Raw genomic sequence first — 27,174 nt, forward strand, 5'->3', positions numbered from 1 at the left:
GTCAATTATCACCAAAAATGGGAGATATTCTGAGCCCGATTGCTATGCTAATTGACAATTTGCTTCAATAGCAGCAAATTCTTAAAATAGCATACAGTTAAAGAAATTAAGATTTTCTGTATATCTTTCCCACTTGTGTAGTATTTAAAATTTGTAAGTATCTCACTGCATTTTAAAATAATGCTAGGCAAGTGCAGGAGCAAAAATTAAGGAATCTTAGATTTTATTCTAACAGCTTTAATTACAGTGCTCAAAATAAATTGAAACAAGTATACAAAACATTTGATTAGTAGTGTATGTAATGAAAGGATTAACTTCACAGCAATATCCCAACCTGATCAGACCCAGGTATTACTGTCCACACTTCTCAGCATTAACTAAAGGTAACGATAGGAAAAAAAACTGCTGGCAAACCAGGTCCTTGCAGTATTCATGTATCAAGTGGCTGGGTCTTGCCTTGAACTCCACACATTCAGTGCTACAGCACGAGGGAAAAGGAACAGGAATTGATGGAAACAGGTCTTTGCTCAACACCAAAAATGGAATGACTCAGATGTAACTTTAACACACTAAGAAAAACATAAGGTGGGGAAAGGGATTTAGGTGCATTCACTGGACATTGCTATCTGGTATACACTAGCCAAGGAACAAGCTAACAAAAGCCAAAAAGCTCTTCATCTGACCCAACGGTGCCAGCATGCTGTGGTCAGTTTATAGTTACTCAGAGGTGAGCCACAAGGCAGAAAAGAGTCAGCACAACTCTTGAATCAAACACTATCAATTAGACACTTTTGGCTAATTGTGTCTTTTCACTTCAATAGTTTAAGAATTGTTGCCACAGTTACTGACTCCCTCTTCCCTGATAAAATTAATTTTGCTTTCAGGAGTTAAGTGGCCTATAATTCATATGAACCTCCAGCATTTCACTATCGAATAACTAACCAGTATTTACTCATTTTAAATTAAACCATTTGAAAATTGGACTTCAAATTATTCAGAAGGCAGAAAAGTGGGTTAGAATATTTTATTCTGATTTCAAATCCAGCCTGCATAGGTCTAGGAAAGGGATACTTTTGCAACCGTTGGGAATAATTCACAGGACAGTGCAAGAGAACTGGAATCCATAAAATCACTTCAAAACCATGTTAGAATTGAGAAAAATCTAACAGTCCTTCACTCCCAAAATCTGGGCAAGGAGGAAAACAAGTAGGAGAGTCACATGCAAGCTTCCCTCCCTCCATCAAAAAGCCATACCCCACACCTTGGAACCTTGTTCCAGAGTTAACAAATGAAATCTGCTAACATACTTTGCAGTGTGTTGCACTCTTCAGTGCATACAAACACCTCCCACTTTAGTCTATTTGTATATCCCTTTCCTACACTTAATATTTACACATCAGTTTTACACATCAGTTTAAACCTTCAAAAAGAAGGGAAAACAAAGAACAACCATGAGGGTAAATATTGCATAGGAGTAGCAAGAAGCTGCCTCATTACAAAAAGGGACGATATATATACACATTTTAAATAAGAAACTGCATATTTCCTTTCATGTCTGCACTTCTCACCCATACAGTATGTTATAGTTCGTGATTGGATGTAATGAAGCAGATTCCTGGCACCCAATACCACAAAGTAGCAGTTTGCCACACTACATTATGAAGCAGGAAGGAGAAGGGACAGGCAGGAAGGGGAAGGAGGAAGGGGGGGAAAAAAATTATTTGTTGCTTTTGAGCTGGCTGGACAGCCAGTCCAGTCCTTCATACAGGCCATCTCCACTGGTTGCACAGGTTGCCTGGATGAACCAGGTCCTATGACGGAGTTGATGCAGACCTAGTTTATCTGTGATCTCTGCAGCATTCATTGCATTAGGCAGATCCTGGAGGGAAAAAAAATGCAGAATTGGATCGAAGATTCAGTCATATAGCATGGAAACAGATTCTTTGATCTGACTTGCCCATGACAAGGTCAGCCCATAACCCTCTTCCTATTCAAATATCTATCCAAAATCTTTTATATTTAACTATTCCACATATGTTCTACCCCTTTTAAATCTTGCTCCCCTCACCTTAAAATATGCCATCTCTCCTCCAACACCCCCCACAAAATTCACATTATCTAAAAAGGCCACTCCTCAACATCCTATGCTCCAGTGAAAAAAATCCCAATCTATCCAGATAGTTCAGAAAAGATTTGAGGATGTTGTGGGACTAGAGGGTTTGAACTATCTCCAATTTAATATCTTTCCTTTAGCAGGCTGACCAGAACCACACACAGTACCCCAAAAATAGCCACACCAACATCCTGTATAAGTTAGAGGAACTGCGATCATCTGACAAAATACTCACCTCGATTATCCAAATGACAGGCGGATGATCGAATGATCAAGGTTCCTGACATAATCATTGGCCTGAAGGCAAGTGTGCTAAGCATGTTCTTAATCAACCTGTCTTCCTGTGACAACTTTCAAAGCACCATCTACTTGACCCCCAGGTCACTATCCAGGGCCTGACTGTAAACGGTAGAAGTCCTACCCTTGTTTGTTTTATCAAAATGCAATAGCTCACATTTATACCAGTTAAACTCATCTGCCAATCCTCAACCTATTGGCCCAATTTATTAAGATCTCTTTGTACTCTTAACATGCTTCACTGTCGACCAATTTTGGGATCATCCACAAGCTTACTAACCTTGCCTAAAATCTTATCCAAAATTATATTTAAGATTCACTCAGGGTGAGAGAGTGTTGCTGGCCAAGCCAGCATTTATTGCCCTAACCCTAATTGCCCAGAGGGCAGTTAAGAGTCAACCACCTTCCTGAGAGTCTGGAGTCTCAGACTAGAGCAGGTCCTTCAGGGAATCCTTACATCAGTGAACCAGATTTTTTCCAACCAGTGAATTCAGTCACCATAAGACTTACTTCTAAATTTTAGAGTTCAAATTACACCATGTGCCACAGTGGGATTTGAACCTGGGTGCCCAGATTACAATCTAGTGATAATAAGTCCACATAAAAAGTGACAAAACAAAAAATGTACACACCACAAATCCCCAAGGAACACTGCTGCTCACAGGCCTCCAGTCTGAAAAGCCACCACCTCTCCTACTGTCAAGTCAATTTCATGTCCAATTTAGTCAAGAGGGAGAAGATCAAATATGCAAATTAGCCAGTAATCTTAAAAAAAAGGAAGATTACAAGCTTCTTTAGATACATGAAGGGCAAAAGGAAGGCAAAGGTTGAAAGTGGGACTGCTGGGAGATGACGGAGAAGCAGTGGAGAATGAAGAAACGGCCAAGGAACTGAATAAGTACTTTGCAGTAGAAGGCTGTCAGAAAGGTGAGCAAAACAAAAAAAATTAAAAACTCACCTCTAGCATCCGGACCTGCCACTGTTGTTCCAGCAGAAGGAAGTGCGGGAGCATTGGGTAGGAGGCTGTCAGGAAGGTGAGCAACCAGGGGCTCACAACAATATATTCGGGCAGCGGCTGAACCAGAGACACTACAGGTGTAATGTCTCCCACCCACTCTCTTCCTCTAACCCAAAAAAGGGCTGGTTTAAAGAGTATTTTTCCTCTTCAATTAATTGAAGACCATAAAAAGTTATTTAACTCAAACGTGTATTTATTAACTAGGTAGAGATTAGGCAAAAGCAGGTACTGCAGATTAGACTAGTGCTGGAAAGCGCAGGTCAGGCAGCAGAGGAGCAGGAAGATTGAGGTTTCAGGCAAAAGCTCATCAGGCCCAAGTTTCCTGGACGCTGTGTTTCAGGAGGCAGTCACATCTGGTAGGTTAAGTAATTCAGATGTTGGGGTGCTTGCAAGTGTGGCAGGTAGGAGGATCCTAAGTTCAGGAGTAGTGGACACTCACCTGTTGGATATGATCAAAAGGTATGAGATTCTTGCTCCCAGTGTGCATGAGGAAAAGGGCTGTGGGGAGGATGAGCCAACTGACCATGGCACAATGGTGCAAAAAGGCCATTCAAGAGGAGAGAGCAAAAAGACGAGTGGTAGTTATAGGGATTCAATAATTAGGAGGACAGATAGTATTGTTTGCAAGCCGGATTGGGAGTCCTGCATGTGTGTTGCTTGCCCAGTGCCAGGATGCAAGAGATCTCTGACTGGCTTGAAAAAGGACGCTGGAGTGGGAGGGGGAGGATCCAATTGTAGTCAAAGTTGGGACTAACAACATAGGATGGAGGACCAGTTTGGGGATTAAGTACTAGGAACGAAATTAAAGAACAGGCCCTCAAGGGTTATAATCTCTGAATTACTGCCAGAGCCACATGCAAGTTGGCTTAGGGACAAGAAAATTAGGGAAGTAAATACATAGCTAACGGAGTGATATGGGAAGGAGGTTCCATTTCATCGGTCATTAGCATCAGTTTTGGAACTGGGGCTGAGGGTGGGGGAATTTGTACTGATGGTTTAGATGGAGATGGTCTCAATCTGGAACCAATGTTTGAGTGATAGTGATAAATAGGGTGGTCAGTAGGACTTTAAACTTGCGAGTCCAGGGAGATGGGGGGGGGGAAAAAGGGGGAGAAAGAAGAGAAAGAGGAGGAGGAATGGGGGTGTTGGCCAACAGGAACTATGGTAACCTTTTTTTTTGTTTGTCACCAACAGTTAACATGTATGCAGGAAGGTTTAAGTTCAAGGCAGACTGGAAGAAGCAAAAAACGAGGATAACTCCAAGAATGAGAGATGTTGTGAATTGTGACAGTTTAAGAAAGTTAGCATAAAGGCACTTTACCTGAATGCTCGTAACATTCTTAATGTTGGTGAGTTAACAGCATGAATCATTGTGAACAAATGATTTTGTAGCCATTACAGAGACATGCAGAATGGTCATGACTGGGAGTTAAATATCCAGGGGTACCAGTCTATTTGGAAGGACATACAACAATGCAAGGAAGGTGATGTAGCTCTGATATTCAGAGATGACATCAGGACGGTGCTGAGACATGACAGGTTCTATTGAGCGCAAGGTCGAATCCATTTGAGTGGTAATGAGCAATTCCCCAAGAAAAAAAAATGTCATTGATAGGTGTAGTCTACAGGTCACCAAATAACATTTCACTGGGGCATGCAATAAACACGAAAATAACTAATGCCTATAAAATGGTACAGCTATTATCATGGGGAATTTTAATCTGCATGTAGATTGGTCAAACCTGCTTGGTTAGGGTAGCCTTGAGGAGGAGTTTGTTGGAGTATATTCGGTGATAGTTTTCTCAAACAGCATGTAATAGAACAGACGAGGGAACAAGCTATCCTAGATCTGGTCTGAAGTAATGAGACTAGGAATAATTAGTGACCTCAGTCAGGGATCCTCTTGAAATGAGTGATCACAGTTTGGTTGAATTTAAAATACAGCTGGATAGTGTGAAGATAAAATCCAATACCAGGGTGCTGTGCTTGAGTAAGGGAGACTATGATAGAATGAGAGAGAGGACCTGCCTAAAAGTAGACTGGAAACAGACTTCATGGTGCAGCAGTTGACGAGCAGTGCTTGGCACAAGTATATTCTGATGAGAAGGAAGGATAATCTACCATGGGTGTCGAAGGAAATAAGACAGACAAAGTGAAAGAGAAGGCATATATATAAAAAACAAAGTGGCCAAAAACAGAAATCTAGAACATGTATCTGTTAGTCTTTAGTGTTCCCAAAGAGTATTAACGTAAGATACAGACGGAGAAAAAAGCTAGCACAGAATAAAGACAGACAGCAAGAACTTCTATAAAATGAAAAAAAAAGTAGCTAAAGTAAGTGTTGGTCCTTTAGAGGATGAGAAGGGGCAGTTATGAGAGATGAAATGGCTGACTCAAAACAGGTACTTTGCATTGGTCTTAAAAGTGGAGGAGACCATTAACCTGCCAGTAAGTGACAAAGAGGCGAAGTTAAGTGATGACCTAGAAACAATTATGGAAGAGCTAGGGTTGGGTAAGCTAATGGAGCCAAGGATAGATAGGTCTCCTGGCCCTGATGGATTGCATCCCAGGGTACTGAAAGAGATGACAGGAGAAATAGCAGGTGGACTGGTGGTAATTTTCCAAAATTTGCTGGACTCTGGGGCAGTCCCAGCAGTTTGGAAAATAGCAAGTGTGACACGGTTTCAAAAAAAAGGGAAAGTAGACAAAAGATGGGGAGTTAAGCTAGTGAGCTCAACTTATGCAATGGGGTAGATGCTAAAGTCTTATCAAGAAATAGCAGGGCATAATCGAAAGAAATTATCTAACTGTACAGACGCAGCATGGGTTCATGAAGTGCAGGTCATGATTCACAAATCTTTTTGAATTCTATGAAGACATTTTAAGCAAGGTGGACAATGGAGAGCCAGAGGATGTGGTATACCTAGATTTCCAAAATGCCTTTGACAAGGTGCTACACAGGAGGCTGCTGCATAAGATAATAATACATAGTGTTAGGGGTTAATACATAATATTAGCATGGATAGAGGATTGGTTGCCTGACAAAGCAAACAGTTGGGATAAAATGAGTGCTATTTTGGCTGGCAGTGACTAGTGGTGTGCATCAGGGATCAGTGTTGGGACCACATTTATTTGTAGTTTGTATAGATGATCGAGTTTGGGACCACAGGTATCAAAATTTGCCAATGACACCAAGGTGAGTGGCAGAGGAACTAGATACACTGAATCAGTGGGCAAAGGTCTGGCAGATGGAATACAATATTAGTAAATGTGAAGTCATACGATTTGGTAGGAGTAACAGCAAAATAGATTACTTGGATGGTAAAAAGTTGCAGCATGCTGATTGCAAAGGGACCTGGGTGTCCTTGTGCATGAATCGCAGAACGTTGGTCTACAGGTACAAGTGGAAAGACAAATGGAATTTTGTCCTTCATTGCTAAAGGGGTTGAGTTTAAAAGCAGCTGTAGAAAGTGCTGGTGAGGCCATACCTGGAGTACTATGTACAGTTTTGGTCTCCTTCAGGGATATACTGGCATAGGAGGTGGTTGACTTACAAGGAGAGGCTGAGTAGACTGGGATTATATTCATTGGAATTCAGAAGAATTGGGGGGGGGGGGGGGGGGGTGGTGTAGAAGAGAGAGATCTTGTAGAAACAAAATTATGAAGGGAAATCAATAAAACTAATACTTAGGATGATTCCACTTGTAGGTGAAAACTAGGACAAGAGGGCATGCCCTCAAGATTAGAGGGAGCAGGTTTAGAACTGAACCAAGAAGGAATTTCCTCACCCAGAGTTGTTGACCTATGGAATTTCTTGCCCAGGAAAGTAGTCGATGTTACTTCAGTTACCATTTTTAAAGCTAAGGTAGATAATTCCTTTATTTTTCAAAAAAGAAAGAGAAACGTTGAAAGTGTGGATAAGTGGAGCGGAGTCCACAAGATTAGCCATGATCTTACTGAGTGGCAAAGCAGGCTCGAAGGGCTGAACAGCCTAATCCTGCTCCTAGTTAGTTATGTTGTTTTCCACTGAAGACTGACATAAAATGAATAATATACCAAAAATTCAAGTCAGATACTCAATAGGTGAGTGTAATGGCCATTACCAAGAAAGATGTGGGCCTGGAAAAGCACAGCTGGTCAGGCAGCATCTGGAGGAGAATCAACATTTGGGGAATAAGCCTTCATCAGGAATGAGGCTTGTGGGTCAGGGCGGAGAGAAATGGGAGGGGGTGGTGTGGGGTTGGGGAGAGGCAGCTGGGAAAACGACAGGCAAAGAGGTAAAGGAGATGATAGGTCAGACAGGGCAGTAATGGATAGGTCTGGAGAGTAGGGCCAAGTTGGAGGCTTGGGACTGGAATGGGAAAATGAGGAAGCTGTTGAAATCCACATGTGGTTGCAGGGTCTTAAGGTAGCCCAGGACCTGCACGTCTTTGACGGAGTGAGAATGAGAGTTGAAGTGTTCAACTACAGAGCAGTGGGATTGGTGGGTGCAGTGTCTCAGATGTTCTGAAACGATCTGCTAGGCAGCATCCTGTCTCCCCATGGCTGAACACTTCAATACTTCCTCCCACTCCAAGGCTGTGCAGGTCCTAAGTCCCCTCTACCACCAAACCGTAACCACCTGACATCTGGAGGAACACCTCATCCTGCCACATGGGATCAATGTGGATTTCAATAGCTTCACTTCCCTTCCCCCATTATCCCAGTCCCAAGCCTCCAACTCGACCCCACCCTCTGGACCCATCCATCACTGCCCCCCTCTGACCTATCACCTTTGCCCTCACTTTCATCTGCCTGTCACTTTCCCAGCTGCCTCTCCCCAACCCCATCCGTGTCTCAGGCCCGACCCTCATTCCTGATGGAGGACTATACCCGAAACGTCAATTCCCCTGCTCCTCAGATGCTGCCTGACTAGCAGTGCCTTTCCAGCACCACACTCTAGACTGATCTCCAGCATCTGCAGTCCTTAGTTTTTCCATCACCAAGGAGAAGGTGGTATTAGAAAACCAAAAGGTCTGAGGACGGATTTTACAAAAAAAAAATCACTTGGACCAGGTGAACTACTCCCCAGAATTCTGAAGGAGATAGCTGAAGAGACAATGGAGGCATAGTGGTGATCTTTTAGGAATCACTGGAGTCAGGGAGAGTCCCAGAGGACTGGAAAATTGCTAATGTAACCCCATTTAAGAGGGAAGGCAGCAGGAAGTTACTGGCAGATTAGCCTGACCTATTGTTGATAAGATTTTGCAGTCCATTGGGAAGGACAAGATTTCTGAATACTTTGAAGTACATAGTAAAATAGGACAAAGTCAGGATAGTTTCATCAAGGGGATGTTGTGCCTAAAATCTGTTAGAACTCTGGAGGTGGTAACGAGCAAGTCAGACCAAGGAGAGCCAATGGATGTTGTTATCTATCCAGACTTCCAGAAGGCCTTTGACAAGATGCTGCACAGGAGGCTGCTCAGCAAGGTAAGAGGTCATAGGATTAGATGCAAGGTACCAGCTTGCAAAGAAAATTAGCTACTTGGCAGAGAGAGTGGGGATTAGTGGGTCCCTCCCAGGATGACAGGCGGCGACTAGGTGTTCAGACCACAACGTCCCATGGAAACATTAATGATTGCAATGAAAGCACTGAGGGCATGCTGGCTGGACCGATGGACAATATTGAGGCGGCAGAAGGATTCAAACAGGTTTAGAAAGTGGGCAAATTGACAGATGGAATAAGATGTGGTAAAGTTAAGTAATGCCTTTTTTTTTAAAAAAAAAAGAAAATTCACAAGTCTGAAGTGCAAAGGAACTTTGGAGTTTGGTCCAGGATTCTCTTAAGATAAACTTGCAAGTTGAGTCAGTAGTTAGGAAAGCAAATACAACCCTGGCATTTATTTCACTAGGACTACAGAATAAGAAAGCAGGATGTTCTCCTGAGACTTTATACAAATTCTGGTCAGACTACATTTATAATGAGAATTTTGGGCCCCATAAGTCAGGAAGAGTGTACTGGTCCTGGAGTGGATCCAGAGGAGGTTCACAAAAATGGTCCCAGGAATGAGAAGCTGAACATATGATAAGTGTTTCAAGACTCTGGGACTATACGCGACAGAGTTTAGAAAGATTTTTCTTCGGGGGGGGGGGGGGGGGAGGTCTACTTAAAATTTAGAATACTGAATGGCCTGAACAGAACAGACATTGAGATGATGTTTCCACTGGTAAAGGGAAGACCCTTTAGAAGGGAGGAGGCAAAACTTCAGCCAGGTCACAGTACATTTAAGATAGATTCTATCTTGTCAAAGGGGATCAAGGGTTACAGGGAGAATGGGATGGAGAAGCTTAAAAAAATCAGCCATGATTGAATGGCAGCAGACTAGGTGGGCCAAATGACCTAACTTATGTCTTATGGTCTCTGAATTCCATGTAATCTTACTAATAACCTACCATGCAAAAACTTGTCTGTGGATTTTAGTAAAACCTTTGACAACATCTGCTGATCTTCCCTCAATTGAGGACACAAAAACACTCAAGCTTATAAGACAGTCTTCCACAAAAGAAACCACACTGACTATCCTAATCAAACCTTGCCTCTCTAAATACATGTTAATCCTCTTTCAGAATCCCTTCCAACAACATATCCACCACTGATGTCAGACTCTCAGGTCTGCAGTTCCCAAGCTTCTTCTTACAGCCTCTTAAATAAAGGCACATTAGCCACCCTGCAGTCCTCCAGCACTCACCTTTGGCTATTGATGATACAAATACCCTTTGCTAGGATCCCTGCAATTGCTTTCCTAATCATTCAAATCCAGACCCATCTGAACATGGCAGTGAAGAGGAAAGTTTGACAAAAAGGCACTCAGTAACTAAGTCATGCCATATAAATGCAAAACATTAACTGCTGGAATGCAGTTAAAGTGTAAACAAGTTTCATGTAAGCAGCAACATTAGAATCAAATGGTACCATGTCAGCTTAGCAATCAGAATTTGAAACACTTGACTATTTAATAGATCATAATTCAATCTGATACAAGAGAACACTAGCTTTCATGCTCAAACCAGAATAAACATACTAAATCTTACAACTACAAAGTTTACACAGGTTGTGCAGCAAAGCAACAAGAGTCTGGCTCCATTCAATAGTGTGACCAGAATGTCAAGTTTTCAGTGCTGACTGTTCTTTCAAAGTCTGGAATTTACCTGTTTGTTTGCAAAAAGTAACAACACAGCATCTCGTAGCTCATCTTCAGATAGCATTCTCATCAACTCTTCTTTAGCTTCATTCACTCTCTCCCTGTCATTACTGTCAACCACAAAAATCAAACCTGGAATACAAGCAAATGTTAATTAGCAAGGTGGTTTCTCATCCCATCTTGCTGCATATCACCAAAGATTACTTCATTGTACTTTGCATACAGTGAACATGCCATCTGCAGATATCTCCACTTGTGATCCTAGAAGTTGGTAAAACCAAGGACACTATCCTCAGGAACACTGCAACAATCTCCTGACATGGATGTGGTTGTTGGTCACTAATCAATCTTTCTTACGAGTAGATATGACAATTCTGCTTCTCAATGTCCATTTTACTAAGGTTTCTTGATGCCACACCATAAAATGTTGCCTCTTTTCAAATGGGCACCCAATTCTGAAATTCAAAGATATTTTGAGCAGGTTTGGAAAAAGATTGTAATGAAGACAAGTATCTAGTAGTCAGGGTGAAACAAGAACTTATCAGTCATTAGATCAACACTATATTACCCAGTCTTGTCCACACCCACAGCAATGTGATCAATTCTTAACCACTCCTTTCAATCACCTAGCAAACCACTCAGTTTAAGGGCAACTGAAGTTGGGCAAATGCTGATCTTATGAGCAAAGCCCATAACACATGAAATTGTAAACAAGTGCTACTTGGCTAATTTGCCAATACAAGTGAACTGATGGGGCAGAAACTAGCAAGACTGGATGTGTCCCATTCATGGACAGGACATAACTGGTTAATTTTTCATTCTGTCAGGCTGATGCCAGTGTTGTAGCACTAAGTCAGCTTAAGGTACAAGCTCTAGTTATTTTTTGTTAATTCATTAAAGTGGATTTCACTGGTTGAGCCAGCATTTATTGCACTTTCCTAGTTATCTTTGAAAAGGTGATGTCGGTAAACTTTGTTGAACCACTTATTTTTGTAGGTACTCAATTTGGGAGGGATTCAGACCCAGGGAGAGAGTGAAGAAATGGTGATACAAATTCCTCAGTGGTACTGAAAGTGGCATCTTAATGGGTCAGCATCACCATATACCCAAACCATGGATAGGTTAAAGTGTGAAGATACCAGTCTCTACCACTGCCTGCCTGCATTTCTCGAGCAAAAAAGTCTTAGTTGGGACAAGTTGGAGAATCACTCCTTGGACCCAATTCACCTCAACTGATCTGGGTGAGATATTTTAATGCAACATAGATGCTCAAGGAAACTCTATCCCTGAGGGGAAAAAAAAGGAAAATCCTCAAAACAAAAAAAGGCATAACCTTTTGAGGGCTAAACTACTCATTGTTCTGGGAAGTGTCAATTGTTATTAGAAGCAGTGAAAGCTACTGATTGCCAATCAGAACTGTTTGTGAACATTACATACTGATCGGCAAGGCTTTTTGTGGTTAATTATGTAGTGGTGAGCCACACCGTTGCACTGCAGCAGTGCATCTCTATAGATGTAGTGCTGTTAGGAAGGAAATTCCAGGATTTTGATCCAGGTGACAATCCAGTCAGGATTGCACATGCCTCAATAGGGAACTTGCAGATCATGATGAAGCCATGCATCTGCAACTTTTGTCTTTGATGAGGCAACGGTCACAGGTTTGCAAGGTAATGTCATAAGGATCTTAAGTTTCTGACTCAATGCAAGCTTGGGAACGTGACAGCATCATGATAAATCCCAATATGGTAGATGGTGACATGCAAATTCAATAAAATATGGAATTCAAAGCTACCCAATAGAGGAACCTTGATTATCCAAATACTGGACTATACAAGACATAGAAACATCATATCAGACATGTTTCCAACACTGATCACATCTCTTGTTTACATTGATTAAAAGAGAACTCTGCTTCCTGAAATGCTGCCGAGAACAGTCCTGGACTGATGGGAGCCCAGGTACCATCTCCAAATGGACTGTCCACCCTCTCTCTCCACTTTACCTGGAGTTCGACACTGGGGGTGTACCCTAAATCCTTCCTCCAGAATCTCTCCAACATTGCCCTGTACAGGGCAGAGGTGGAACCTGTCAAAGGATTGCAGTAAAAAAAAGGAGAGTGTGTCTTGTTGATGATGTCCAGTCCAGCTGCCCAAGGGGGGTTTGGGGGCAGGCAGGTGTCAGTGTTGGACAGGGGGGCTTGTGCACAGGTGTGCTGCTGCCTAAACTTCTGTCCCCATTCAGTATACTACAGAAAAACGCCAAGCCCCAGAGTAAAGGCATTTAATCAATTTACCAAATAATCAGTTACCTGAACGAAAGTGCCTGCCCATCATGTTCAGATAATAGAGGTTCCTCTGCAGAGACTAACTGCCATTAACCAGTGGTGATAAAACCCAGATGGTCCACTAACATGCTGTGTCCTCATTTGTGGGCGGCACGGTGGCACAGTGGTTAGCACTGCTGCCTCACAGCGCCTGAGACCCGAGTTCAATTCCCGACTCAGGCGACTGACTGTGTGGAGTTTGCACGTTCTCCCCGTGTCTGCGTGGGTGTCCTCCGGGTGCTCCGGTTTCCTCCCACAGTCCAAAAGATGTGCGGGTCAGGTGAATTGGCCATGCTAAATTACCCGTAGTGTTAGGTAGGGGTAAATGTAGGGGTATGGGTGGGTTGCGCTTCAGCGGGTCAGTGTGGACTTGTTGGGCCGAAGTGCCTGTTTCTACACTAAGTAATCTAATCTAATGATCTGGTCTACATGTCACCCTAGACCCCAATAATGTAACTGACTCTTAAATGCCCTCTGAAACAATTAGATTCCCTGCAATGTGGAAACAGGCCCTTCGACCCTCCAAAGAGCAACCCGCCCAAACCCATTCCCGTATGTTCACCCCTGACTAATGCACCTAACACTATGGGCAATTCATTCAACCTGCACATCTTTGGATTGTGGGAAGAAACCGGAGCACCCAGAGGAAACCCACACAGACACGGGGAGAATGTGCAAGCTCCACAGTCACCCGAGGGTGGAATCAAACCTGGGTTCCTGATGCTGTGCGGCAGCAGTGCTAACCACTGAGCCACCATGCTGCCCCCAGAGAACCAAATCAGATCAAGGACAACAGGCAATAGTCAAATGCCAGTGATGCTGAATTAGATAATATATTTGTTCAGTTCCTCTCGCGGGAAATTCTGTGGTTGGCAGATGTGCAGTTTCTCAAGAGGTTAAAAGGAAGTGGCATGCAACTATAATTACGAAGCCCACAACCACAAGATCAGACTGTCTGACAGCTTTGCATAAATTGGACAATCAGCAAAGTGTGGAAAATATTGCAGAATGTTCAATATTTAGGCTCTCTCCAAAAGATAAAATCAGAAGATCAAAACTAAAGTAACATGAACTGCACTTACCTTGTGTATTCTGAAAGTAGTGGCGCCAAAGCGGACGGATCTTATCCTGTCCGCCCACATCCCACACTGTAAAACTAATGTTTTTGTATTCCACAGTTTCTACGTTGAAGCCTAGGAAAAAAAACAGGACATTACACAAATAATTGTACACTTGAAAAGCAAATTACTGCAGATGCTGGGGATCGGAAATAAAAACAAAGTTCTAGAGAAAGTTAACAGACCAGGCAGCATCCGCTAAAAGGGAAACAAAGTTAAAATGTCAAGTCCAATACTGGAAATGAAGCAGGCTGGAAAATTAATGTTGTTAACAAAGGCTGAGGAGCAACCGCTAGTGGTACAAACGGTGAGCAAATCCACAGACAGACAAAAGTGGTAGTAGAATTGGAACACAATCAAAATAGATGTTAATTGAACATGAATAATCAAATACTTTGCTCTCAACAAAACCAAAGGTCCAAGGACAGGGAGAAAAATCAAATTGGAAGACATTGAGTTCCAACAACTTGAGTATTCACAATGTTGACTCCCGAAGGCTGTGAAGCAGCAGACCAAGAAACAAATGTTAGGTCAGCAAAACGTGTCTTGAAACAGCAAGTAAATGGAAAGACAGGGTCATTCTTATGGATAAAGTGCAGGTGCTCCTCAAAGCAACTATCCAGTATTCGACTGGTCTCAGCAATGTAGAGTCAAGTTCATTGGGAGCAACAAATAAGCTAGATTGCTAGTACAGTAAAGTAGTGCTTCACCACTAAGTAGTGTTTGGGGTTTTGGACAGCAAAGAGGCAGGTGGTAAATGGGCAAGCATTACATTTTCTTAATTGCAGTGGGAAGGTGCTGAGAGGGGTTGTCTCAGGAATGGTGAAAGAGAATAGATCAGAGCATCAAGGATGGAACAGTCCCTACAGAATGCAGAGAATGGGAGAGGGACAATGCATTTAGTAGCAGTATCTTGGAGGATATTGAAAATGTAGCCTCATGTATTCTACTTCCCCCTTCCACTTTTGTCAGCATACAAAAATCATTCCAGCCTCCATCAGTTATACAGTCCAACTGGAACTCAATTTCTCTCCACAGATGCTGCCAAACCAGAATTTCTCCTGCTTTAGTTATTTTTGTAAAATTTTCTAAGCATGACCTTCCAGATTCACTTAAGCTATCAGAGGCAACTACTTCTTCCTCATATCCCACAAATGAACCCATTATTCAAGACTTCTTTAAAAGCAGAATGTCAATTTGAAGCTAAGCTTATATACATACTACACCTGTCAAAAAAAAATCCATTCTGAAGCCATCAAGCCAACACTGTCATCTGATAGCAGAAAGTATTTTTCTAAGCTAGTAAAGTTGCACACTTCAGAACCACGCATAATACATTTTCATTAAAAACAGTATTGCTGTTTTGTCCCATTTTGCACATAGTCCCAAATTTTTCTAGTACCATTTCACATGCATAAAGTTTCAAAATAATCATACTGCCATAGTGTTAAGAGTTTAGATGGAGAGGAATTTGTTAAGTGCGTACATGAAAACTTTGATTCAGTATGTGGATGTACCTACTCTTAGGAAATAAGGCAGGGCAAGTGACTGAGGTGTAGTGAGGGAGCAATTTGGAGCCATCAACCATAATTCTGTTACTTTTAAAACAGTAATAGAAAAGGATAGACCAGATCTAAAAAAGTTGAAGTTCTACATTGGAGGAAAGCTAATTGACAGTATTAGGCAAGAACTTTCAAAAGCTGATTGGAGGCTGATGTTCGCACGTAAATGGACAGCTGTAAAATAGAAAGCTTTCAGAAATGACATAACAAGAGTCCAGAGAAAGTATATTTGTTAGGGTGAAAGGAAAGGCTGGTAGGTGTAGGGAATACTGGATGACAAAAAGAAATTAATGGTTTGGTTAAAAATGAACGAAGCATGTCAGGTATAGACAAGCTCGATTGACTCAATCTTTAGAGTATAAAGGCAGTAGGCGTACACTTAAGGGAAATCAGGAGGGCAAAAAGGGGACATGAGAACTATTTGCCAAGCAAGGAGAATCCAAAACAGTTTTTACAGATACATGAAGGTCAAAAGGGTAACTAGGGAGAGAATAGGGCCCCTCAAAGATCAGCAAGGTGGCTTTTGTGTGGAGCTGCAGGAGATACTAAATGAGTATTTTGCATCAGTGTTTACTGTGGAAAAGGGCATGGAAGACATAGAATGTAGAGAAATAGATGGCAACACCTTGAAATATGTCCATTTACAGAGGAAGTAGTGCTGGATGTCTTGAAACACATGGATAAATCCCCAGGACCTGATCAGCTGTACCCCAGAACTCTGCAGGAAATTAGGGAAGTGATTTCTGGGCCCCTTGCTGAAATATTTGTATCATCGATAGTCACAGGTGAGGTGCTGGAGGTTGGCTAATGTGACGTCGCTATTTATGAAAAAGGTGGTAAGGACAAGCCAGGACCGTCAGACAGTGGTGGGAATCCTCAGGGACAAGATGTACATGTATTTAGAAAGGCAAAGACTGATTAGGAATAGTCGACATGGCTTTGTGAGTGGGAAATCATGTCTCACAAACTTGACTGAGTTGGTTTGAAGTAACAAAGATAATTGATGAGGGCAGAGCAGTGGACGTGATCTACGTGGACTTGAGTAAGGCAATTGACAAGGTTCCCATGGGAGACTGGTGAGCTCTCATGGAAAACAGGGAGAACTAGCCATTTGGATACAGAATTGGCTCAAAGTTAGACAGAGTAGTGGTGGTGGAGGGTTGTTTTTCAGACTGGAGGCCTGTGACCAGTGGAGTGTCTCAAGGATTGGTGCTGGGTCCACTTTTCATCATTTGAGAGATTTGAATGGGAGCATAAAAAAGGTAGAGTTAGTAAGTTTGCAGATGACACCAATATTGGAGTTTAGTGGACAGCAAAGGTTACCTCAGATTACAACAGGATCTTGATCAGATGGACCAACGGGCTGAGAAGTGGCAGATGGAGTTTAATTTAGATAAATGTGAGGTGCTGCATTTTGGGAAAGTAAATCTTAGCAGGACTTATACACTTAATGGTAAGGTCCTGGGAATGTTGCTGAACAAAGAGACCTTGGAGTGCAGGTTCATAGCTCCTTGAAAGTGGAGTTGCAGGTAGGTAGAATAGTGAAGATGGTGTTTGGTATGCTTTCCTTTATTGATCAGAGTATTGAGTACAGGAGTTGGGAGGCCATGTTGCAGCTGTACAGGACATTGGTTAGGCCACTGTTGGAATATTGCGTGCAACTCTGGTCTCCTTCCTTTCGGAAAGATGTTGTGAAACTTGAAAGGGTTCAAAACGGATTTGCAAGGGTGTTGCTAGGATTTGAGCTATAGGGAGAGGTTGAATAGGCTGAGGCTGTTTTCCCTGGAGCAAAGGCTGAGGGGTGATCTTCTAGAGATTTATAAAATTGTGAAGGGCATAGAGATGTACAGCATGGAAACAGACCCTCTAGTTCTGGACAGGGGTTGCAGATATATGGGCCAGGTGCTAGCAGATGGGACTAGATTGGTTTGGGATATCTGGTCGGCATGGACGAGTTGGACAGAAGGATTTGTTTCCATGCTGTACATCTCTACGAATTTGACGAAGTTAAAAACAAGTTCACTTACCTATAGTGGGAATAGTGGTTACAATTTCACCCAATTTCAGTTTGTACAAAATGGTGGTCTTTCCAGCTGCATCTAGACCCACCATGAGAATACGCATTTCCTTTTTTCCAATAATATTTTTGAGGAATGTAGGAAGTGATAACCCCATGGCAAAAGCTTCTGGTTTGACTCAAGGATTAATAACAATCTGTTGAAGATAAAAAATGCATCAGGCAAATACAGGAGACAAGATTCAGAGAAGATCAAGTTGCAAAAGAAACTGAAAATCTGCAGTTATCATAGGCTTTCAGCTGTTGGCAGAGCCATGTTGCCTGATTAAGAACTAAAATCTATGACGCAAGTACTCACTAGTAAATCACATCTGAAATGGTTTCTCAAAATCCCAGAATGGTATGAAGTTAGCTGATTGTAAAGCCATTGTGCTACAACACTCCATTTACTTCAGTTGGGGAAAAAAAGCTGGACGCAACTGTGGGTCATGATGCAATAAATATAAAAAGGAGACTTTTGTAATTAGAATTAAGAGCTCTCTACAAAACAAATGTAGAGCCAATTTTATTACTGCGACAGTACAGCTTTTGACAATAGCACCTCAGAATTTGTTAACTTGGAATTAGAAGTTCAGTGTTGGTCTTAGAGGTCACAATAAGCGTGACCATGGTAAAAAAGAGTAATGACAAAGTGTACTGTTACAGACTTGTGAAAAGGGTATCATAGCACTATTGAAAATAAAAGTGACTCAGATCCTAGAGACATACACACTGCCAATTTCTCAATTTCATAAGCTTGGGGAAAGCCTTCTTAACATCAGTTACTATGATAATTCACAAGCAGAATCAAAACATTAATAAAAAGATGAAAAGCCACAAAATAAGCTCATAGCTTTTCTACTCAAACCAGGTCAGTGCACAAAGAAACCAACAGGAGAGACAGAGCAGAGGAAACAGAACAATGTTTGGCTACAATTGAAAGTGAAAGGAGGAGACTCTCAGAATGGCAGAAGTACCCTATAACTCCATTGATACCTGTTGTTATTTCCTCACTTTAAAACATTGTGACCTCTAACTTTCTAACCATTACTTTCTACAGAAAATGCTTTCAACTTTTTTTTCTACAGTGTTGCAGGAAAGTGTTGAGTTTTAAGCCCAAAAAAACCAATGCACTGCTGATTTCTCAATTTCATGTGAGCTTTTGTTACAAGTGGTATTCTCTTAGATGTAGCACTGAGGGGACAACTACAGAAATTTCCCTGCAATTAATTTGCAAGTCACCAAACCAACCTATCCTGATCGAAATAGCCTCAGTCCAAATCAGGAATTTAGTTTCTACCATCTTTCAATCCTTCTTGGTCACAATTCTCCATTTTTAAACTCAGTTTAAATGAACTCCACCATTACACCTGTTAAATTTGCTTTATCTTTGTTCAGATTAGATTCCCTCCAGCGACCCTCGGAAGAGTAATCCACCCAGACCCGTTCCCCCTAACTAATGCATCTAACTCTACAGGCAATTTAGCATAACCAATTAACCTAACCTGCACATCTTTGGACCGTGGGAGGAAACATGAGAAAGTCACCTTCAGGAGCCAACATCTTATGTAAATAAATTTCCTCAACTGCCAATTACTCTGCAAACTCTAAAAACACCAGCTTCAACCTTCAGAATGCTTCCTTTCATTAGCACCTCGTCTTACTAGCTGAAACAGTTATAAGTTTTACAAATGCAAATTACTGCTTTAACTCTGTACCATTAAAATATGGCATAGCTTTCAGTCTAACAAGCAAAACTTGGCAGTTACATTGAATTTTCTTCTGAAAAATTCAGAAAATATGGCATACTCCATTTAAAATGGAATGGCAACACAATGCTTCAATCCAACAGCCCATTTAGATTCACTGGTGGAGCATTTAAAAAAGATCCATAGAGTCAAATAAAATGTTCACTGATGCAACAATATACCGGGAAGAGTTTAAAACTGTACTAATCTCCTGAAGTTCAGTTCTAGTACAAGACGGTGCAAAAAGTTCAGAAGGCCTTGGTTACAGAGTCAGGATTATACAGCACAGAAACAGATCCTTTGGTCCAACTTGTCTACACCAACCTAAAATTATCTTGTGCAATTTTTCAGCATTTGGTCCATATACCTCAAGATCCCTTGCTATTCATGTACCCATCCAGATGGATTTTAAAATATGATTATATCCTCCATCACCTCTTGTAGCTCGTTCTGGTCTCTCACCACCTTCTGCATGAAAAACTTGCCCCTCAGCTCCCCTTTAAGTCTTTTCCCATAAACATACACACTAGTTTTGGACCTTGGGGAAAAGACTTGGCTATTCACCTTATCCATGCCCCTCATGATTTTGTTAATCTCTATTAAAAGATCACCCTCAGCCTTGTTGAGAGACTTTACAACAATGCACACATTTCTCGAATAATTTATTTGCTGCAATAAAAATGATTGAGAAATTGATCAAGCTAAGCTGAACCATTTAAACAGGTCATTGTAACAAGAGACTTTAAAATACCTGTTTGGATGTGAACAAATATATTGTGTCTAGTCAAATGTTCCAGAACAGACAACTCTGGCACCTAAATGAAAACTGTTCAGGTGAACAAATCAAATCTGGCCAAACAACATTTCCATCCACAACCATGCTATCAAGTGGCATATACATAGCAATAACTTGGTGATGCTCAGTTTGAGTTCCATCAACGTCCCTCAGTTCTAGATTTTTTTGGTCCGAGGCTATAAAAAAAGTGGAATTTAAAGAGATAAGGCCACATTAAGTGCATTTGACATCAAAGCAACAGTGTGCAAACAAGCCTCACAAAATCAATGAGATCAGAGAAAAATCTCCAGTTTGCAGTCAAGCCTAAAATGAACACATTTGCAGATATTGAGACCAGATATCATTGCAGTGGTTACTCAGGGATGGGTCCTAGGCTTCAGTTGCTTCAATGAGTTCCTTCCATCCCATGGTAAAGTAAGGATGTTCACTGATGATTGTTCAGAAATTAGCACCCTTCACATATGCAAACAATTGTCCATACAGCAAGACATTGCAATCTGGCTTGGTCAGAAGTGTAACATTCACACAGAAACAGTAGTGGCAACTTCAAATCTTCAAAGAAAATAACCTCAGCATTCAAGGTACTTCTATCACTGGACACCACACACTGTAGGAGGAAAGTGTGACTAATTTGATACTTCTTTCAAACTGCTAGTCCAGGTAAGAGGGCTGGGTGTGCTCCACCATTGCTGCATGAAGTGAGACATTCAAGTGTCAAAGCCAGCAAATGAGACAGTTGGTGCACATCAGCAACATAACATTTCATTTGGAGCAGAAGCTAAAGCAAACATAATGCCTTAAGGTTGGTGCTTAAAGGACTAAGTGTCACAAAATTCACACTGCACAATATATTTTTCTTTAAAGAGGATATTTAATGGTCACCAAATATAGCACATTTTAGGTGATTAATGAAGCAGTGGAGAAAATTTAAGCTAATTTCTCACACTAAGGATATGAACAATTAATATAAGAAAAACAACATGAAGACAAATCAGGAATCTCAAATTGTATTTTGTCACCTTAATTTAGACAAAGTTAAAGTTGAAGTTTTCCAAAAAAGGGAAGAAATCACAGAGAGAAGTACATCAGAGTCTTCCATAAGGTAGGAAGGAAATTAAACAAAACTTAGAACTGCAATCTCTTTCCTGTGCTTCAGTCATGGAAAGCATGTTGCAGAATGGGAAGGAGGGCATAAGGCTGTGGAGATGGTGCATTAGTGAAGAATTCTTACTTCAACTGAGCACAAAAGCAATACTGAAGTGAAAGCTTTGACTATCAAGCCAAGATCAGAGATAATAAATTAGGTTGAGCAGTGAAAACTAAATTTTAGACTAATAGTGGAGCAAGATTGACAGTTGCTGGAATAGCAGAAAGCTTTGCTGACAAAATGGAAACCCAGAAAAGATCAAAATATGCTAGAAGAGATGCAGAAAATATTGAATATTCAAGAAAAGGAGTCAGGACTGGAAGAGCAATTATCTTGTAACTGCAAATTAAACTAAGAAAGTTATGGCTTAGGTTTATACAAGGCTGATAAAATCCACTTTCAGGACGGGAATGCTATGCAGCACTAAAGGATTTATTGTATAAAGCTTTAAGACAAATGGTTGCGAAATAAAGAAATACATGGCACAAACCTTGAAATGAGATGGCAGAGAACTGTCTTGCACAGAGATAAAGTAATGTTTGAAGTAATCCTAGTGCAGTAGAAGGTATCTAAAAACCCTAAAAACTGTAGTTGAAGGCTGAAGATCTTGCAAAATTTAGGATAAAATTATTGACTTGATTAGTCTAGAGACATTATATTGGTCCTCCATAGTTGCCAGAATGTAACAAGTGGAATCTGAAACTATGGGATAGAATCCATCATTGTAAGCAGCAGATAAAAGCATAATGCTAGGGATATTAGTAGAAGAGAAGAAAAACTTTAACCATCCACATGCGGCTATGACAATTGCCAAGACTGATCAAGACACATTCCTTATGGAGATGAAGTTTCATTTTCATACTGAGAATACCCTTCTTGTTGTGAGAAACTATCACTGCATTAAACAGGACAAACTTCAAACAGGTAGCAGGTCTGAAAATGACCGAGGAACTTGGTGAAAGGTATAGATCAACTTGCATAGACATAAGGCAGTAGCATTAAAGTGTAAGACAGAAGACTGAGTGGAAAAGCAAGGAATAGAATTAGATTTTCAATGCCAAAAATGTAAAAAGCATGAATGACCAGATGCAACAAATTCAATTCTACATAATTTAAGCAGATGGAGTTTTATGTTCAAGAAATTAGCATACATGAACAATTTTGTACAGAGAATTGACTTGGCAAGAGTGAAGAGTTCTGGTACAATTCTCAATAGCTTGCTGTATTCAGTATGTACAATACAGTACAGAAGCATGACATGTCAGGGTGGAAAATGGCCATGGAGAAACTTGAAGTACTAGAACCATTTCATCTAAGATTTAATATAACTTTTCCAACATCTGGACAGACTTAATTTGGGCATTTAAACTTAATACTAAGAATGTATGCAGATAAAGCAATTTGGTTTCTAGCAATGTTTCAAATATAGCGATGGGAAAAGAAATCAGATGAAGTTAGCTTGAATCTTTAGCAAAATGTCTTCAACAAAAGACAAATGGCTTGCTTCTGATCAAGAAACATTACCATTTCTATGACAGAGAGAAACACTGCAATACAGCATTCACAAATTTCAATCATTTGCAAATTGTCAAGACACAAACTAATTTCCCCCCCCCAAATCAGGCATGATTGTCTTATACAAATAAATGTCATTGTTGGTAGCAATACTCACCTGAGCCAGAGGTGTGGATTCAAACCAATGTACCAATTCAAGTAATTGTTACGCTGAACTAGGTGAATTATATTTTTTAAAAAGAAAAAAAAAAGAGACTGGAATACATGCAGAATGGTTACACAATCTGTGAAACAGATTAAGGCAGACTGGTTTTATTTCATCAATTCAGACAAGCACACAATTAACTACTTTCACTTACTCCCTTGGCCAAAAACCCTTCGCCTTCCCCCACTGCTTATTGGAGTGAGCCTGAACTGTACTGCACAGCACAAGAAACAATATTTCTGCAATACTGATGTTCCAATAGTAAACTTCGTAGATAATGCAGTGTATATTTTTAAACTGTTTTCTTGTAGTATTAGTGAGGTGGGTGATTGCCAAGATGTGTCACAGGTCCTGCTAGATGAATAACGAAGAAAATTCCTAAACACCTAAAACAAGAAGGATGCAGTCAATATCTTGCAATCACAGCATCTACCATTGCAGCTATAATAAGAAATCTAACTTACACAAATAATACTTACCTGAAAGCTATTAATAATTTATGACGATGCCAACTAATACACAAGTTGGGGAGAGAAGAAAAAAAAACGAACATGATCACCCATTCCATGTAGAAAACAAACATTCAGACTAAAGCTTTCAATCTTCAGGTGAAGATAATGTTGGTTTTTGTTCTTCCCTTCCCGCTCACTGAGGTTGAGGGTTGTTGATTATGTTGTGATTGAGGACCATGGAGGGACCTTTCAAACCCACTGCAACGATACTCAAGATTTAGAACCAGTTCTCAGTCATTTGACCAAATGGGACAAAGAGATTGATATTGACAATTTAATATTAGTTTGAAAATAATTCAAAGTTGAAGAACACAATTGTTCCAGCTCTTCAATACAGTTTTCAAAACTAGTATCCACTTGCATGGTTTATAATTAAGATGGGAGACTCAACAAGGACTTCTAATGTGGACAGATAACCAAACAAAAATCTATTCTCCTGAATATTGTAAGCATTGTGAAAAATCAGGAAATCAAACAACTGCTCATTATGGGATACCTTATTCACAAATGCGAAAGTTATGAATTTACCAAAAAAGGTAGTAGTCACCATTTCTGCTTTTATACTAGAAGTTTAAAACAATAGTAAAAGACAGAAACTGGCCTTTCAGTCCACCATGCATGCGCTGGCTACAATGCCATTGTAAACTAATTCCATCTGCCTGCACAGTAGTTTATAGCCTTCTATTTCATGCATCTAAATGCCTCTTAAGTGTTGCTATCATGCTGTTATATTCTATACCTTGCCAAACAATATTCAAATCTTTGAAGCCCCATTATCAGGCAGAGGAACTACACCCTGTACTAAACAATGATAAATGAAAAAAATTCAGCCGAAAGAAATAAGCTAATGAAACTTCATGTAAATTACAACTGAATGCTCTTACCCTATTTAGGCAGCAGGCTTTTGTATTTAAATTAAAACAGGGGCATAAATCTCCCAAAACTCTGATCACTTGCAGGGTTACAAGATTTTTCAATGAACCACTTCACCGTGCAAATATTTGAATTAGGCACCAAAGCACAATTCAGAGATAATTCACCCGACAGTTGATATCAACATTACTTCAAATCGTAACAAGTTATAATCATACTAACCCATAGCAAAGTTAGCCAAAGAAAATAGTCTTTCACAGAATATCAAGAAAAAAAATTTACGATTTCAAAATGAAATAATCAAAGTGAAAAATTTCTTAGATCCCATGGCACCTTTTGAAGATGATAATTTTCCTACTACTTATACCTCACCCAAAATCTCCAGACAGGCCAGTATCATTTCATTGTGCATGGCAACTTCCCACAAACAACAAACTGTCTGCCAGAACTCTTCACAGTTCTAAAAAAGTGTTATGTAGCACCCTGAAGTTGTCAGAGATTATACAAATTTCAGTTCTTTATTGGTAAGGCCTACACTGAGCTAACGTTGTCGCACATTATTAAACAAATGGTGATAATTGGACTGAGACTGTAGAAATAATTCAGCCCATACAATCTTAAAGCACAAAAAACACAATTAGTACCTATAGAGGATCAAGATTATCTGAACAATTCAATGTCCTAATTACTTTACCATAGCCTGCAAGTAAGTATTTCCTCAAATATACATTTAACTCCTTTTGGAGTGTGATAATTGAGGTGCTGGCATTGGACTGGGGGCAACAAACACCAGGTTTAGGCAAACAGGTTTATTTGGAAGGACTGAAGGATATTTCCATGCTGTACATCTCTATGATAAGTTTCCAGAGTGCTACTCCATCAGATGGCTGTCCACAACCACCTGGAGAAGGAGCAGCGCTCCAAAAGCTAGTACTGCCGAACAAACCTGTTGGACTACAGGATGGTGTCGGTCATTTTTAACATTTTGAAGGTGGCTATCGGAAAATTGTTCCATCTTCCCAAATCAAGTAGTGCGTTTCAAGTCATTACATTACCCACTACGTTTTGACACTCCGGTTTGTGTTTCCATTGTAAAGTCCGTTATTTACAATGGAAGCTATCCAAGTTAACCGTTACTGACTACACCCACACCTAGTAAAGGCATAGTAGCACCACCGCTGACAGGGGCTTGTAATTACACCTATGGCACGTTTTCTTCCAATCGCAGATGTAGATTGAAACTCTCAAGTTGTTAGCATACATGACGAATATTCGATAAATAGTGAATCAGGAAAAAAGAACTAGTAAGTTCTTTCTTTAAAAAAAAACGCAACCGGCCGTTCAAAGACGCATGAGAGCTTTTTGTAGGTCTAGAAATTATAGGGCCCCATATTAGCATTGAATAGGAAGGTACAAACTAACTGAAAACCAAAAGTACCGTGCGCACTGAAAATCTTGCATCACAACAATTGCTGCAAAAATCCAGGACTGGTAGCAGCGGGGAGAAAAAACAATAAGCGTTTCGAGTTTGGTGTGACTTTTTTCCGCCACTCCTGAATTTTGCCGCACAATTCTGATAAACCACATCAGACTTGAGACATTGACTGCCCCTCTCTTTCTACAGACACTATCAGATCCGCCGAGTGTCTACAGCAGCATCCGATTATTAGGTTAGCACCACACTATAGATATAAAAGAAACATTTATTTCCCCACCGAATGGATTACAACTCATGATACATTGGCAAATGGCGAAGGCGAATCAACATCTTGCAGCCCCTCTGCCAGTTCGTTAACTCAAAATGGCGGCAAAAAAAACCATGCCCCCACCGAAATGGTAAATATCGGCTCTAGTACGGCAAAGCACAAAGAGGAATTAATGGGGACGGGAGTAAGGAGGCAGAGATTTAACAAATTGCCGGTCACTACTAAGAAGAGCGGCCCCAGCCAACCATTACAGCCGAATCCATAAACTAACGGTTCGTACACTGCACCTGGGCCGAACCGTCACACGATTTTTCCTCTCTCTCTCTCTCCTTTGATAACGGTTTGTTCCTCCACCTGCGTCGCTGGTGCTTTCCTCCTTTTTTTCTCCCCTACCCCGTTATTTCTCTCAATGGAAAGGACACCCAACCGCTACTTAACCATCAACCGATCCTGGACATTTCGTTTCACTTTGCGTTCGGGTCCTCACCTCGCCTTAAGATGGCGGACACGGCTCGCTGGAGCTTTCGACCCCCCCTCTCCGTTCCTTTGCGCCACGTCAAGGGGATGAAGGAAAGAGAGCGACGAGCTGAGGTCACCCAATGGCGAGCAGGAACACACCCCTCCGTCCCTCCCTCCCTCGTATCACACGAGCCGCAACCACCAAGTCACGTGACAAACCGCAACTGATTCCGAGGTGGGGAGGTGGGAGGATGGTTCACCATGGAAACCCAAGGACGGCCAATGTCACTCCAACACCCACCAGAAAGAGCCTTTGAAAGTAGTTTGCTGGAGTGGGGATCTAATACTGTTTAGGTACAGAAGGATTCCTAGCACTGATTTTTTTTTATTACCTAATGCCACATAAGGTAATGTCGGTTGCATCAGTCTCCGCCACATTTCCAGGCAGTGGAAATCCAAACGGATCCTCACGCATCTGTTGGCACCCAGCTCCCAATTTAATTCGAAATGAAAATCAGCACTAGCCTCTTAACGGACAAACAAAA

The 27,174-nt window shown here is 41.0% G+C and overlaps 1 protein-coding gene across 4 annotated transcripts; it reads right to left on the minus strand.

The window, feature by feature from the left end:
- Nucleotides 1–206: 206 nt before the first annotated feature.
- arf1 (ADP-ribosylation factor 1) lies at nucleotides 207–26,759 on the minus strand. 4 transcript variants are annotated; one of them, XM_060823745.1, is made up of 5 exons: nucleotides 26,658–26,759; nucleotides 17,640–17,826; nucleotides 14,015–14,125; nucleotides 10,617–10,741; nucleotides 207–1,879 (listed from the first exon to the last, which is right to left on the minus strand). In XM_060823745.1, exons 2-5 carry the CDS (start codon nucleotides 17,785–17,787, stop codon nucleotides 1,718–1,720), a joined length of 546 nt encoding a protein of 181 aa, XP_060679728.1. In that variant the 5' UTR covers nucleotides 17,788–17,826; nucleotides 26,658–26,759; the 3' UTR covers nucleotides 207–1,717. The 4 variants fall into 4 exon arrangements, with proteins under 4 accessions (XP_060679728.1, XP_060679729.1, XP_060679727.1 ...); XM_060823746.1 differs by having other exon boundaries at nucleotides 26,451–26,702; XM_060823744.1 differs by having other exon boundaries at nucleotides 26,458–26,701.
- Nucleotides 26,760–27,174: the final 415 nt, after the last annotated feature.

This window comes from Hemiscyllium ocellatum, chromosome 4, assembly GCF_020745735.1.
Source record: "Hemiscyllium ocellatum isolate sHemOce1 chromosome 4, sHemOce1.pat.X.cur, whole genome shotgun sequence".
NCBI lineage: Eukaryota > Metazoa > Chordata > Chondrichthyes > Orectolobiformes > Hemiscylliidae > Hemiscyllium > Hemiscyllium ocellatum.